The following is a 17024-nucleotide window of genomic DNA, read 5'->3' as shown; positions in this document are numbered from 1 at the left end:
AGTCATTCAAAAAACATTGTGGCTAATTTTTTTTGTTTAAAAGGAAAATGTGTTCATGTCAATAAAGTATTGAAGACCAGGTCAACTGGGACAGAATGCCACTAGTACAAAATGTTACTTAAATAAACAAATCAAATAAAACAATAATTTAAAAAAATACAAAACCAACAACAAAAACATTTATTTTTAGATTTGCTATCCCCAAATGTTGAATCCCCAGGGTTTGAACTGACATGAGTCCTTGAAGCCTGACAACTAAAACTTCTAGGTTGAATGTTCCCTTTGCTGCCAGCTATTCATTGTTTCCTTCCCCATGAGTTAGTTTGCCATATGGCCCGTCATTTAGTTGAAGGGAAACTCTAAAGATCTGACGTGCTTCAAAAACATCACAAAAGTGAAGACTGTTTTCTCATCATAAACATTTTACTGCCTTGATTTTTGGCCTACACTCTATACATACTAAGAAATTTGATATAAATGATATAGACAGATAGATATAGGAATGATGTCATTTGAAATGCAATTTAAATAGATAATTAAAGCATCGCTATGGCTAAAAACACCACCATGGTGAATGCCTCTTTTGGTTGAAGTGCTTTTGGACTCCACTGAGGCATGTGAGAGATATCACTTGTGACACATAGACAAACAATGAAGTGTGCCCTTAAGCAAAATGGAAAAATTGAAAATAATTGGAGGATGGAATTACAATATATCAAGTACAAAACTAATTGAAACATGATCCATCGGTTTAAATGGAATCTCAGTTTTATCTTTAAAAATAATGGCAATAATAGAAGATATGGACATAAATGTGCAAAAAATAATGCAACACAAACAAGGCAAAATGTTTTTAATTAAAAATACTCAATGACTAAATCATTTGTCTAAGTGTTTTTACAATGTGGGCCCTTAATTTATTTTCCAAGTACAAGGAAAGAAATGGGAGCCATGTGCAGGCAGTCGTCGAATTACGACCACATTCGGCAACTGTCGTACGCAACATTCGCTGTGTACTGTCATGAATCATGCTTCGCGACTTTTGCCGTCGTAAAGTCCAACAGACGTAACTCGCATAGGTCGGAAGTCGACGACTGCCTGGATATGCCAAAATTGAGTCTGTTGTAATAAAATCTCAATTTATGAATGCATCATGTGTATTCACAGCTGTCCCACCTCATCAATAGTACCAAGTCTGTAATCTGACATCTTGAGAGGAGGAAGGTGTGAAATTTACAGCGCTGCCTAATCAAAAAGCGATATGAAGATAAAATGCCAGTCAGGTTTCAGCAGCTTCTATATTTGAGACTGCATGAAGCTACTACGAATGACAAGTTTGGGCAGTCGGCAAGCTTGCAAATACGATGTTCGGCATTGTGGTAACATTGTTTCCCCTCCATGATTTTCGACTGTTGTTAGCTTCTTTCCAGTTGTATTTGCCACACATGGTGCACAGTTGGTTCAACTAATTGCAACTTATCTAAACCTTAACGTCGGAAATAATATTTTGGTTCACTTTAATCCCTTCATATGTAAAGGTGTTTCATGACATACCTCATCTCAGGTGGATACAAACCATGTTTTTTTATTTGGGGGATAACAAAATCGTTCTTCATAGAATATGCATAATTAAACTTTAATCAACTTTAATTGTTTTTTTTTCAATTAGTGTAGTGCATTGTAGGGGTTCACTTATTGTAACATACTTAAACGGAAAAGCTTTATCCATACTTTGAAAGGCGATAAATTGACTGCTAGACAAAGTATGCAAACAACCGTAGCATAGAAACAAACGGAGGAGTGCAATTCATTTGTGTCAGTTTCTGTTATGGAACAAAACCATCTCCAGACACAGGCACAAACCTCATTTGCTGCTGTTAGGCCAGAAGCCAGCAAGAACGTCTTGACAGGCACAAAGTAGATACATTTTTTTAAATTGAGCATTTGGACTGAATTCCAAAAATTATTCCAGAAATCAAGTAGCGAAACACGAAGCAGGACTATACATATATTTTGCAATGTACGTACGCAAACACGTAGGCAAAACGGGTGAAGGAATGAATATCCGCTGAATGAAAAAAAATCATGTCTAAATTGGGGATGTTTTCATACATGAATGGCAGGCACTTCAATATGGTTATAATTTTTATTTCCTGTACTCAAGTCGGCATTTCTTGAGGCAATTAACTAATTAGTCCGGAATAAATCGCAACCTCTGCGGGTTACCGAGTAGTGGAATCTTGACTCAGTTGCTTCAAGACAGTTATGATCCAAAAACTTCTTGTTGACACAAAACTTGAAAAGGTATGATTAAATTCCACAAACCCAAATTATTGTTATTATCATCAACGTAAAAAAATGACTGCAAATGCACTGTCACAATAAAAGCATATCTATATAAATATCCATGTGTCTGCCATTTTTCGTGGCTCGTTATGTCAGATCACAAACTGTGTTTTAATCATCTCAATTGCAAGGTGAAAGGAGACTCAGTATACTTCATAACATGACAGAGAATGTCCTAAATGACTAAGGATCAGTGCAGGGAGGCGCGTTTAGACAAGGATGACAAATGCGCTGCACGGTCAAGCTCATCTGCGACATAACAATAATAACATTAATCTCTGCCATTGAGCGATCAAACATTGGCTTCATGAATTATGAAAGCTTATCCATGCTGCAGCAAGCCGGCTGCAAACATGAGGGAAGAAAATTTAGAATGTAAGAGCAGTGGACATGAAGCCTCAGGGAATGTGATTAAACAATTCAATTATTTATCTGCAGTGGTATTTTCTCCAGAAGAAAAGCAATTGTACCTGGAAGACACTCCAACTCCTAAAATGGTTCTCTTTGGGAAAGACAGATGGCCAAATCTATAGCTAAAACTCTACAACTATAACATTTCAACAAGAAATGACGTTTGGGATCAAGTATTTGAATTAGAGGGCAATTTTAGTGCAGAGTAAAGCTCTTCCTGTAAAGGCAATGTGTCATTAGTCAACACCAAAAGCTTAAGCATGCCAGGTAATGTTCTCGTAAAGCCTAATTTACGGGGTGCGAAAAGTTTTTGTGTGGACTCGCCACGCAGCAATAAACCAACCAAATCAAGAGGGGAGGGAAAAAAAAGCACACGCAGTAATTCTACTGGGAGACGTGAATGTCACAGCGATGCTCTTTGCTAAATAACACTGCGATGGAGGACCTTTAAGTCAGAAGAGGTTTCCTAATAGAGAAGAAATTCCAAAGTGGACTAAACATGACAGGTCACAGGAAGGCTGACTGTATTTGTGCGTGAGCACTTATTTCATGACGAAACTGGGACTTACACGACATGGTTGTCATTTATGGTATCATTGGAGTTGCAGTTAAGATACAAAATGTATTTCCGTGAAACATTTTTTAGCCATATTACAATTTCATTCCATCTGGTTGCTCTTTTAATCGATGGGATAATTGGTAGATTAGTTCATCCTAAAAAATGTTGTTTTTATCCAAACACAGTAGTGAAAGTGACAGCCAAGATAATTGGCCATTTATTCAAATCATGTGCTGAAATCAAACCACGACTTTGCGAGAGATTCCCATCAGTAATGTTAGCTAATAATTCTGACTCGCACATACGACCAAAGAAAATCAAAGGCTGTGTAAGAATTTATCAGATTTCTCCTAATTTGCTTTTAAAGGAAATGTGATCAGGGGGTATGTCATTAGGAGTGTCCATGACAGCTGTTCATGTTAAACACCAGAGAGCACATCTTCATTTCACTTCCGCCTGACAGCCATCCCAGAGATGGTGATGCAGCGTAATTAACCCCATCGTAACGTGATCATATTTTCGATGCATTGTCACACAGCCTTGCAAATCAGCTCTTATATAAAAAGACACACATTATTTATACAAAGTGTCAATGCAGCTTAAATAGTTTCATGAAAGCTCTTTTTTAGGGATTTGTGACAAGAGGATCACTTTGGATTTCTGGTGGAATTCTTCAGTCTCAGGAACGTAAAGGCGAGAGCAATCATCCAAGCGGGGAACTTTAGTCTTCTCAGAAAAGCACATTTAAATCTGTCTTTGTACAAACCAGTGTGTCTGCTGTTCATTAATCCAACAGGCCAAAAATATATATTTTACCAAATTTGTTAAACAATAAACAGCATTGTACTACTTCTTTTATGAGTCAGAAACATAAATGGTAATTTAACAACCTAGTCCACCTTTTTTTCACTTTTTTTTACTTGATCCAAACCAGAGTTTATAATCTTAATAGTTTCCCTCATGTACTCTCTAAAATCAGCAGCCTGCTCCGATTTATGACTTGCCAGAGTCATAATTTGCAAATCTTAGCGTCCCGGGAGTTGCAGGAGCAAGCATCACATTTGAAATTTAATGACATGAGGAAACCTCAAAGTCCTTAAAATAAGATTATTCTTTGATCATCAGTGAAGAGGAAGAAACAAGTCAATAAACCAACAAAAAAATATATATCTTGTTTACTGCATATTTGCAGAAGATGGAGCTGTGATTATGATGAGCTAATCACAGGGCACGTATAGATAAACAATCATTTTACACATATTCGCATTAATGCACAATTTTGGGCTATCAATAAACTTAAATCAATTTCAATTATACAATGATAATTAGTCTGTTGAGAGTTTTTTGTGATTTTGATTCCCTTACCAATGTGATATGGGACTAAATTACCTTTTGGAATTTAATACTGTCAAGTCACTAAATGAGCCGCCTCGTGGTGTAGAGGTTCACTCGCCTGACTTCGGTGCGGGCAGGCACGGGCTCAATTCCCACTGGTGGCGGTATGATTGGGGATGCGGATGGTCGTTTGTCTCTCTGTGTGCCCGACGGCTGACTGGCGAGTTTAGGGTGTAGTCTGCCTTTTGCCCGAATAGAGCTGGGTAGGCTCCAGCAACCCCCGCAACCCTTTCGAGGATGGGCGGTATGGAAGATGAATGAATGAAAGTCAATAAATTAAACAAATATGAGGTTCACTTTCTTCCTTTCTTGTATTCAACTGCCCTACTGTTCTACTCAGTAATAAAAAATAAAAATAGAACATCTAACCTGTGCTGTCAAGATGCTCTGTCATCTTATTTTCGATTTGGAGTGGCTATGTTCATTGAAAACCTGGAGAAGTCTTAATTGGATGAGTTAGTTCACATGTAATTGTTTAGTACATTTTATCACTACCATAAAGATGCGCTAGTGAAAAAAGATGCTGTCAGTAGGCTTCAAATCATAACCTTTCTTTTCGGGATGTCTAATTTTGGGGTCAGCTTCCGTGTTTCACCAGTCAGTGACCTCTTTTATAAGAGATGCGCAGTCTTTGAATGATGCAAAATCAGAATACTGAAGATGACTTGCATTCATCAGCAGACCTGACAGTGCAAAATGGAGTATACAAATTCACATGGGCAACTCAAAAGAGCCAAATAAAAATCCAAGAGCACAAGGTCAACTAGAATAGAAGCAGATTGCTATAGAGGTAAGGTAGGATGGGGGGGAAACTAGTTGAAGAGGAGGTATAAATCAACAAAAGTGTGCCGTCAGCATCCCTGTGGCCAGCAGGAAGCATTAAGTGAGTTGACGTGGGTCGTCGAGTTCCCCCTCTCCGCATCTCGAGTTCACTCTCTCATCTCTTTCATTTCTCCTTTTGTCTTTCTCATCCATATGGCAGATTCCACCCCCATCCTCCACCCGCTGCCCTGCTGCACACTCCATTGAAATGGCCTCTCTCTCTCCCACACACACACAAAAACCCACGCTTGCTTGCACAGGCATCCCGCATGAGCCATGTCTTATTTACGGTTCGATTACAGCCAAGCGCCCTACAGGATGATCGTCTTCTTCCACATTTTTCCTTGTGCCCAGACGTTGCTCAAACCATTTCTATGTGTGGGGGTCGGTTAACGTGATGGGGGGGCTGCTTTGTCTACAAAATTTGTACTCACGGTAACAAGAAAGCTGCAGCTCGGCGTCACGGCAGTACTAGGAGTACGGAGCCAGATCTGCATAAATGACCCCCTGGCACGCAACTATTTATTTTAAACACAGCTGCAATTTTCTAAGTTGACAAACACACTAACGCACCTCCTACAGCTCGAATTGCTGCAGGAAGAAATCTCCATGCAGCGCATAAGTAAAGAGCTAAAGGCTCCCCGGCAAGCGTGCGCATGGCGCACACGTCCATGCAACAAGGTCATAAAATGTGCACCGATGAGCGAGCAGAACCCCCAGGAGGCATAACACGGCACTATGCTTTCAGAAGGAGGTGAGGGTGCTTTATCTCCCCCCACCCCCAAAAACTGCTGCCGCATTTTACTGGAATGTGCAACACCGCTCAGATCCCACTCATAAAGCGCTACGATGCGGGAATCCTCGTAGAGGTGTAATCTACTCCTGCGTAGTGACTGCGGCGTGGAGACAGACTTCATTTGTCCTGCTTTGAAGAAGAATAAAAGTTCTCTTTAAACTGCTGGCACAAGTGGTTCCATGAAATCAGCTATTATTGGTGATGACAGGCCTTAATATTTACTTTTTTTTATTACAGCTACAGTTTGTTCGAAGTTATATACATACACGTACATATATACATATACATATATATACACACATATATACATATACATATATATACACATATATACATATACATACATATATATACACACATATACATATATATACACATACATATACATATATATATATACACACATACATATACATATATACACATACATATATATACACACATACATATACATACATATATATACACACATACATATACATACATATATACACATACATACATATATACATATACATACATATATATACATATATAGATACACATACATATACACACATACACATACATACATATATACACATACATACATATATACACATACATACATATACATACATACACATACATATACACATATATACATATATACACATACATACACATACATACATATATACACATACATACACATACATATACACATATATACATATATACACATACATACACATACATACATATATACACATATACATACATATATACATACATATATATACACACATACATATACATACACATATACACACATACACATACATAAACATACATTCACATACAGATATACACATACATACATACATGTATATATATACATATATATACACATATATACATACACACACAGATATACATATATATTTTCTCACTGCTTGAATTGAGTAGATGTGTCGTAGCCACCTGTCAATCCCACTCCCAGCGCTTGTTAATGTGGATGCCAATACATTTAGCAACACGAGCATGCATGTTTGAACCATCCGAGCTAGAATACAATTCTAAAGAAGAAGAAGACAGCGCGTTTCTTTGCATCTGCAGCGGAACAGTACAATATGTTGGAAAGCTGCTACTCTCGAGAATCAAGGTTGGTTTATCTTTCTAAAGAGGCTTACAATAAGAATGGGTACTGCTCTATAGGAAAAAGAGTTGGTTCTGACTGTAATTAGAAAACTTGATTCGAACACAGACGCAAATAATGTTCAAAGAGCAGTTGAAAACTAAGAGCTATCGCTGAACACAGCAATCACTCACCCAAAATGAGCCAAAATCAAGGCCACACTGGGGGTTTTGCGCAGTAATTACAGTCTCATTTTATCTTGAATATGTGAGGACTCAGTGCCATTTAAAATTTACACTTTCTCTCTCCACTTAAAGAATGTGACCACCACATTAAATCAGATATGGCAACAGATGTCCAATGATCATGAATTGATTTCACTAGTTCATGCATCCAAAAATCTCGGATCAAATTTTCAATGCAAAAATTTGTATTTAAAAAGTTCAAATGACATTTGCTGCTATAACATCTGTGCACGTTGTGGTCTTCTGAACCACGGCGATGGCTTCCGTACAAGCGCTAACGCAAATTGCCTGAGGGTAGAACAAATCTGGACCTGTTTTATAGAAACATAGGGATTAAATTAAAATTTTCCCAGTGAGTGAGCACAGTACACAAATATGCCCCCGTAGACCTGAAGCATCTGCCCCACACTCTACTCCTAAAGACAGCAAACAATGCTCACCTATGCCACAGCCTCTTTCTCTCAAGTGCTGGAAATACCAGCGGGAATTCAAATGATGACACCTCCAGAAAAAAATAAACACTGTCATTAGACATACTGTACTAAAGCCTTACCTGAGCCAACCCCAAAGTATGCTATTTTCTTCATCCAGATCTTTTAGCTTTCACAACTAGATTGGTGCAAAGCCAAAACCAGTTTTAGCCAGATTCAATATAACCCTCTTCAAGAAGTCCTGAGTAATTGCTTTTGTGAGATTGGGATAGATGTGAGGTCAGTATGACCTTGGTATATGATTGTAACATTTTGTATCTAATTCTTCAGTAACACAAAGTAAAGAAGGATGTTTGTGCAGCAGTCTGAAGGAACTATTCAATGTCCTTGCTAAAAACCTAAAAATATAGAAAAGGAAAATATACATGAACTAACACAGCTATAGAAATGGAAAAAACATTATTGATATCAAATATAGGTTGCAAAGCAACTGAAGCCTAAAATAACATTGGGAAGCTGCAGAACTGCAAATGCTTTTCCATCATAGACATTTAGCTAGCAGGCATTGTGGTTAATTGATTTCTATTGCGCTATTTGAGAATACTGAGGTTTGACCTCTTTAACCTTAGTGGCTCCAGAGCAGACAAAACAAGCCATTGGCTGGATGTGAACTATGTTAACCTTTTCAAACATGAGCAATGGCAGGCGATGCCATATGGAAGGGTCTCTAAGGCACCTGGGCACTGAAAAAGATAGCATTGAAATAGGAGGACAAATAAGTGGAGGTACTTTATGCATTCATCTTCAAAAGTTGAACATGTCACGTGTCATCCATTCACTCTCTTGGAATACCTTCTGTGTACAAAGTCGGCAAAATTGAGCTTATTAAATGAGAGCAGTGTTTTCGCAGCTACTTCATGTGGCCTGCATTATTGATGGGCTTAGCCTAATCCACAGCGACTAAATGTGCAGCCACATCATGACAAATTCCATGTTATCAGGGTGATTTATACACATGAGCTGCTACAACACGGGGACTCACTTGCACACAAAGCTGGCAGTTAGGAAAGCAAAATGACTTTACAAAAACATGTAGACATTGCAAAGGCATATTATCCATGACTTTGGGGCTTACACATTTCCCAAACTTTGGGTTTAAAAGGAGAACATGCAGTAATCAATTATTGCCTAAAATCACTAGGAGTGACACATTCCTTAGCCTCTTGGTAGAAAACCAGGGGGACCCTGACATCACGCACCTGAAATCCCCCTTGGCAACAACAAATGCATCTGGGTGGTCTGTCTGCAGATTTGTATTGTGGCTCACTTTACATTAGTGCCAAGCCAATCACAAGCACCATGCGTACATTGGCTGATGTGGCAGGTGAAGGGGTTGGCATACGCCATACAACAAATGAAAGATAGCATCTCCTTGTAACCTACAACACATTTTATAAACGTTGGTTAATCTTTGAGTGACAGCCGTATACACCAGGCAGCCACAGGGAAGCTTGTGGTTAAGGTGGGCTTCACTTATGAGGCAAGATTGGATTTCCACAAATTTTCGGAAGAATAATCTGTATCCTGAGCTGAGACTACCTGATACCAATACCAAAACTTCTATACAAACTATTCTATGCCAATTCAACATTATGCTTAATAACTAAAAATATAATATTCACGCCTACGCCACTGATGCATTTTTACACTTTCAAAGGGGTGGTTCAAAGAACATTGCGTAATCCTACAGAGTAATGGTATGACCGGGCTCTAACCCCCTATTTTATAAACTTGAAACAATCATCACATTGTATGTATATCTATATGTATCTATACATATGTTATATATATATATATATATATATATATATATATATATATATATATATATATATATATATATATATATATATATATATATATATATATATATATATATATATATATATATAAATATATATATATATTGCACAAATGTAAATACACTTTAGGTCAGGCAAAGGGGTTTGTTGTGCCTCTTGTGCAAAGCAAGAGTGTACGTGTCTAAGTACAACACTGACTTTGTCACATCTCCACTGTGACGTTAACATCGTCTGGCATGTGCATTCGCCCTTTCTTGTACTTTCACCGAAAACTCCAGATGACTTAAAATAGGTACAGACCAACCCTTGGTTAGAAGAGGGTGCACCCTCAAAAGACTATGTACTTGGCTATTTGTATTTATAGGTTTCGCCCCCAAAGTTAGAGTGATGCATTATGCATTAGGCAGTGTCACAGTAAGTATAGTGCATGAATAATGGCCACAACCTGCGGCTGACTCCTCACCATAATTTGGTGGCATGGGTGATGGAGCAGCATTGATGTGGCCACCCTAAGGGAAGTAAAGAAGTCACGCGAGCTGGGGTCACGCGGCGTTATTTGCACTAACCCCCTGAACTCCTCCTTTTGTCCAAATTTAATGCCCCATGTCCAAATGAGTCATCACCAAAAAAAGGACCAAAGTAGACTAGAGTAGAGGTAAGATGTTAAGCCCAACCCGAACATGTACCCGACCCGAATGTCACTCATTACCTTGGGTTCGGGTCGGACCAGGCTTTTCTCTCTAAACTATAACGATGTGAGGTCTCTCTTGCTGACTTTTAAACAAAAAAATAATAATAATGTTTATAAAAATGTATACTAAAACGATGCGTGGATATTAAACTAATTAATATTTGTTTTAAAATAAATAATTTGAAATTTTGGGTAAAACAGAGAAGGCGCTGTAATGTAATTGCAATTGGAAGCAGAGACGTAGAGTCAGAGCATGCTATGTGCATGTCACGTGAACGCAGCGAGAAGTTAAGGATAAACTAAAGACAGGAGAACTGAATAGAGAAACATGCGGGCCTGGTCGGGTCGGCCAGATTTTTTGGGCCCGATCTTACCTCTACATCAGTCAGTTAAATGGGAGTCGACTGCCGTCCCTGCCAATGGCAGTGATCAAGTTAGCCAATGGTAGGAACTAACATTACTTTCGGTTCTTGCTTGCATAGCCGACCTAGTATGTTAGTCTGATGAAGCGTTTTCAGCTGTTTCAGCAGTAAATGGGAAGAAAAGAGGTCTTATTCCCATGTGCAGGGCAAATGCTGAGAGTGCATGAAAGTGTCAGATTGAGTGGGCAAATTCCTTTGTGATTTTCTTACCTATTTAAACTTAGTTACTTTCATCACCATAGCTTATGATGTGTATTGGCCCCATTGTATGCTAGAAGGCCCCACAACATTGCCCTTTAAAGGCTTGATAGCAATAGTAATATATACAACTCACGGATATTTCTGTCCCACAACATTTCAGTCTTGCACCAAGACTAGGCAGCACTTTTAAGTAAATCCATATCATCCACTGCTCAGCACCATCTCCAGACAAAACAGCAGCTTCAATGGCAAGCTGCTGTAATGTCACCGTCCTGCACAACATTCAGACTGAGGAAATCCTTCCTTCCCCTTGCCGTGCGGCTTTTCATTTCCACCTGAATTGGACATTTCCTTCCCTCTCATCCCTCGACATTTGCACACTGATGAAATCCCTCTCGAATTGTGACTTGAGCCAAGTGTTTAATATGTAACAATCAACAACTGACATAATTCCCGGAGGTCTTGATTCATCTTTCAAGTCTTCAACTCTGGAGCCAAATGGTAGACGAGAGATGCTGCTGCTCTCTCTGTCCATGTGGGGCCGAGTATTCCTCTTGCCCGGAGTTATGTTTTACAATGAGATGACAAGAGACTTCCACTTATGTCCGACAACAATATCTTGGCCTCTTTACAGCCAGTGCCGGCTTTATCAACATAGAGCCAAGACACCCTTGTGGCTGCGTGCAGTTCTCTTGACAAGCCGAGTAGTAAAATCCACGTAAACACACATGCATACTCACATTTTGTCGCTCAAAGCACATCACATCAGCAGGTCATCAACGCTACAGCATATTTTACAATAATAATAAGTACCTCTAATAAATGATACAATATTATTTTTTATCAAAAGCCATTTAGGTAGCCCGGCGAATGAGTGGTTAGTGCCTCGGCCTCACACTTCTGGGGTCCTGGGTTTGAATCCCGGTCGGTTCTCCTGTGTGGAGGTTGCAAATTCTCCCCTTCCAAAAACATGCATGCTAGGCTGGTATGAATGTGAATGGTTCACTGTCTCCTTGTGAGCAAGTCAATAATGCTCAATACATCACACCAATTTTAGACTTTCTCCACTGAAAAAAACAAGAGTACTATTTGTGTGTTTCTTAATTTGTTATGATTCAAATATACATTACTCAAAATGTTATTACAGCACTGCTACTATACAGTAGTTTGCGTTGTTTGTTTTCATGACGCTAAAAAGATGATGATATGTAGTTGATTTGCATGAAAAACATGTCTCTTTGCTCACCTTAATTATGAGTTGAATTTTAAACATCTCCGAATTATTATATATACATATACTACTATAAATAAATAAATCAAACTTTAAAGCCAAAATAAATAAATACTGCTGAACAACAACACATCTATAAAAATCTTACATTTGTATCTGAATTTTTTTGAAATTGAGTAAAAAGAGATAAAAGTGGGGGTAATCTGTCTTTGATTTTGAGGTGGATGATTTCTTCTCCTGTGATTAATAGTGAAATTTCCTCCAATCCACTGTGAAGCCTGAATGAATATCAACCCCTAATTGCAGATCATCTGATAATTACATGATCAGATTAAGACAACTCTAATTTAGCTTTCAATAAACTTAACACTCACTGGAAAAAGCCAGCGCACCTAGATAACATGCAATTTCGCACTGGAAGCCTTGTAATCAAATTTACATCCTTCTAACTGTGAGACAGATGTGCTCACCGCTCCGACGCTGTGGATTAACATTTCCCATTAATTGCACGAATGTAAATACACTTTAGGTCAGACAGTATAACAAAAAAAGTTAACTCATTGGAATCAATGTCCTCTGCATTTGATTGGTCATTTGCTGCCAAGCCTCCCAGTTCAAATGGATAACACTTACCTGCTCATGACCAAATAGTTAAAATTCCTAAATATATTTAATATGGAGTTATTGTATAACGGCTTTTTACTATCAAATCACATGGTATAACTTGATTTTATTGATTATTTATGTATTATTATTTATGTATTATTTATGTGTGCACTTCATGGTGACGCTTTAAAATCTCATTATACATGTATAATGACAATAAAATTCAAATACCTACTGATGATGATGCAACATGGTGGTCACTTCCTCAAGGACACTTGGACACATTGTAAAATTGAACGTCTATCAGTGTCAATAGCACTAAAAACCTCAATGTGAACCCGAACCTATTTATCTAATGATACAAATACATCATTTTCCAAGACATCCACTGTTTCTACTGTCGGACAAATACTAGAAGCCAACGTAAGTGGATGTTTAATCCTCATCGGGCCCCTAAAACCCACAATATTTTGGCCCGTCTATGTCCCGAATGCAACCCATTATTGCCTTTGCATGGAGACGTCATCTCGTGGCACGTTGCGGCTAACACCTGCATTAACACCCCCGGTGTGTTGCAGCAACAACTGCGTGAGAGGCTCCTTCGGTTCACCGAGCACGATGCAGTTTATCCCCGGTGAACCCTCGCAAGACAAGCGGTCAGGCAGCGGCGTCAGGGTAAAGCCGAGGTGACATGACAGCCATAAAGCACAACAGTCTCACGTTTTAAGCGATCATAATCAGCCTTCAACCCATTCAATGTTTTGAAACCAAAATATATTCTGTTTTTAAAAAAAATACAATTAAAATTAAGACAACAACCCGGACAAGATCGCATTAGGACATCATGACAGGATGCGAAAAATGACACGCGATTAGCGAGTTACGATGTATCCCAAAAAAAATGACACCGCCGTACTCACGTTTCGGAATCTTCACCGTGGCTCCCCTTTTTAAAAAAAAATCACTGATGTCTGTCCTGCGTGTCGTTTGAAACACGAAAGAAGCGAGGAAAAAAAGACGAAGAGTGGGGAAGGGGTTGCTATCGGGTGGTTATGGCATGTGCGATTGTGTTGGGTAGATAGATAGATGAATGTATGCTCTGCGGTAGTACACACGACTGACTGGCTGAAACTAAGACTAGATGCGCGGAGGGTGGGAGGCCTTCTTCCAATGTGTCGACTGTAATATATTTTATAAGAACCAGATGTCCGATTTGCGATCTGAGCAATACAGATAAGCGTCGTTATTTGTCGGCCATTTTGCAACAGAGCCATTCACTAAACATTATAGTTCAACGTCAAAAATGCGGTACTGTTTTACCACATATAAATGAAAATATATACTATATAACGATTACTAGGTTTATATGGTTTGTTATAAGAAAGATAATTTTAAATTCAGCAAGTTAAAATGATTTTGTACACATCAGACAGAGGTCACCAACTCTGGTCCTTGAGGGTCTCTATCCTATGTCAGCAATGTCTCTACAAGCTTGGTAACGGTCCTGATTATTTGGACAAGAGAGAAATGGAAAACAGACTGGATAGGTGCCCCGAGGACCCCAGTTGGTGACCCCTGGTGTAGATAATCTGCCACTTTACCTCAGATGCACTTGAACCGAGACGTTTTCTGACGCAAAATGGCCGCAACAGACTTACGCCGCAGACTCCGCCTTCAGACCAGCCTTCTATATTATATTTATGATGTTAGCTGCCTCACCAGACATGATGGTATATTAGCACCATCGTGTGACGTAGAGAACGTTGCTCACCCCCAAAATGTAAACATTTACATTTTCAATAAGGAAAAGAAGCAGTCCATAATATTTTATAAGACTTGATAGAGACTATTGAACAGGAATATATAAAACTTCATTTTGTCCAACTTTGTCATTTTAATGTATTTTCCCTAACATTATGCTTCTTATGATTGCAGCTTAATTATAATATATATTCCAGCTTCCACTAACATTTCAAAAATATGAATAGCAGGCTAAATTGTTCTTTTATGCAAAGCCCAGTCTGAATTATTGTTATTAATTTCCTACTGCTTACTGGTTTGAAAAATTATGAGTTAAAGTAATCAGAAATCAATCAATACAATACAAAAAATACCCCAAAATCAATACAACATATGATATTCAATTTTTGTGGGAAAGCTCTGTATTCTCTTTTGTAGAGTAAAACAAAAACAAAAAACAATTTGCAATGTGACATCACAGCATCATCAAACTCCAAATTACAAATGTATAATAAAAGAAAATATCATAGAAAGTACATTATGCTTGATGTTCACACATTTACATTGATTCATTTTGTATTTTTTAACCATGGCTTTATTGTTGTTGGGAAATGACCTTCCAAAAATAATATAAGTTGAATTAATTGTTCATAAAAAAGCCGTGTATCTTCTTTTTGGTAAGAAAAAAACGTAATATTCTCTTCCGGATATGTGTCAGCTGTACCCCGTAGATGAGGGGATTCAAAACTGGAGGAATGATTAGGAATTCGATAGTCACAAAGTTATCCAAGTGTAGCGACAAATTGTCTGAACCAAATCTCATGTACAACAAATCCAACAGCACAGTGGTGGCATAAACAAGCAGGCAAAGGAGATGTGGTGTGCACGTTTGCCTGAACTTCTTCCACATTTGCGTGGACGCGAGGCACATCTTGACCAGGTAGACATAAGAATAAAAGACAAACAAAAAGTGACAAAAATACACACCGATGTTGAACATCGCTATGATGCTGTTGACCTTGGGTGGAGAGCACGCCAGATTGGCAACCATCAGGTTAACACAGTACAGCCTGTTAATGTGAAAGCCACAAAGCTTTTTCCCCAAAAGCGTTGCGGTGTTTAAAAACATACAAAAGAGTGGCACAAACCAAGATAAAAACACAAAAAGGGACACCCTCAGCTTTGTCATGAAAGATTGATAAACCAGAGGTCGACACAAAGCCACATACCTGTCGTAAGCCATCAGCGCCAAGATGGAAAAATCACAGCAAGTTGACGAGTGTATGACATAACCCTGCAACATACAACCGGCGTAAGAAATAACGTGAGACGACAAAAGGTCCACCAAGAATTTGGGGAAGAAGCCCACCGAGCCATACAGAGCGTTGACACATAAATTACACAGGAACACATACATGGGTTTATGGAGCTTTTTCTCAGTAATGATCACAAAGATAATGGTTAAATTGTTAAGTAGGATTAGAAGGTAACACAGCAATACCAGCATAAAAATGATGATTCTTTGCACAAATGGAAAATTCAAACCAGACAGACTAAACATTGTAGGGACAGAAACATTTTCCATCATAAATTAGTTCAACACAAACACCGACGGCAGACGAAGCAGAGAAACAGGCGAGCATCTGCGCCTCGGAAGACCGCGCGGCGGCAGCTAGTTAAAGTCTTTTCCAGCAAAACAGAGTGACCTTTGGGACTGAAACAGACCAATCGCTGCGTGTTGACGCCCAAAAGACTCAGCAGATGTTGGCCTTTCGTCTTACTTCGGCGACTACGCCGAAAGCTCAAAAGGGACAGCGCCCTGTCAATCAAATACAATTCTGTATCTTTTCGTTTACCCTTTGGAATACAAAATATGGAGTTTGATTGTAGAAGCTTAAAAGTTGTTGACGCCCCTTTTGGAGTCAACTATTCATTTAATTCATTACAGGCATAAATAATGATTGCTTTCTTTATGCCAAGGTAAATTCAGATTTTTTTAAGCATTTAGTAATACTTTTGTTAGGCTTTTCTATGTGAAAATCCTATTTTGTTTAAGTGGTTTCTTGCAGTTGTATCACAGTTCCTGCCCACTTGTATGAGTCATTTGTTTTGTCTAGTAATTCCTACTTTCTTGAGATACTTCCAACAA

General features: G+C 38.6%; 2 protein-coding genes across 3 annotated transcripts in view; both read right to left on the bottom strand.

Annotated features, from left to right (window-relative positions):
• Positions 1–14291, bottom strand: part of adarb1b (adenosine deaminase RNA specific B1b) — a 62882-nt gene extending 48591 nt beyond the window's left edge. The window contains exon 1 of one of the 2 annotated variants that reach the window (XM_077616683.1): positions 14056–14291. The gene's annotated coding sequence lies outside the window, so the exon portion shown is untranslated. The remainder of the gene's footprint in view (positions 1–14055) is intronic. The other variant, XM_077616682.1, reaches the window with a different exon arrangement.
• A 1006-nt stretch (positions 14292–15297) lies between these two features.
• Positions 15298–16004, bottom strand: LOC144087229 (olfactory receptor 52E8-like). Its single transcript, XM_077617596.1, has one exon. It carries the CDS (start codon positions 16002–16004, stop codon positions 15516–15518), a length of 489 nt encoding a protein of 162 aa, XP_077473722.1. The 3' UTR covers positions 15298–15515.
• Positions 16005–17024: the final 1020 nt, after the last annotated feature.

This window comes from Stigmatopora argus, chromosome 13 (assembly GCF_051989625.1).
Source record: "Stigmatopora argus isolate UIUO_Sarg chromosome 13, RoL_Sarg_1.0, whole genome shotgun sequence".
In the NCBI taxonomy this organism is placed as follows: Eukaryota; Metazoa; Chordata; class Actinopteri; order Syngnathiformes; family Syngnathidae; genus Stigmatopora; species Stigmatopora argus.
The sequence above is the reverse complement of the archived record's forward strand: the minus strand, read 5'-3'. Positions and strand labels throughout refer to the sequence as shown.

What these genes read in the sequence shown, in the direction of transcription:
- LOC144087229 (XM_077617596.1), bottom strand. Translation starts at nt 16,004, where the DNA reads ATGTTTTTAAACACCGCAACGCTTTTGGGGAAAAAGCTTTGTGGCTTT.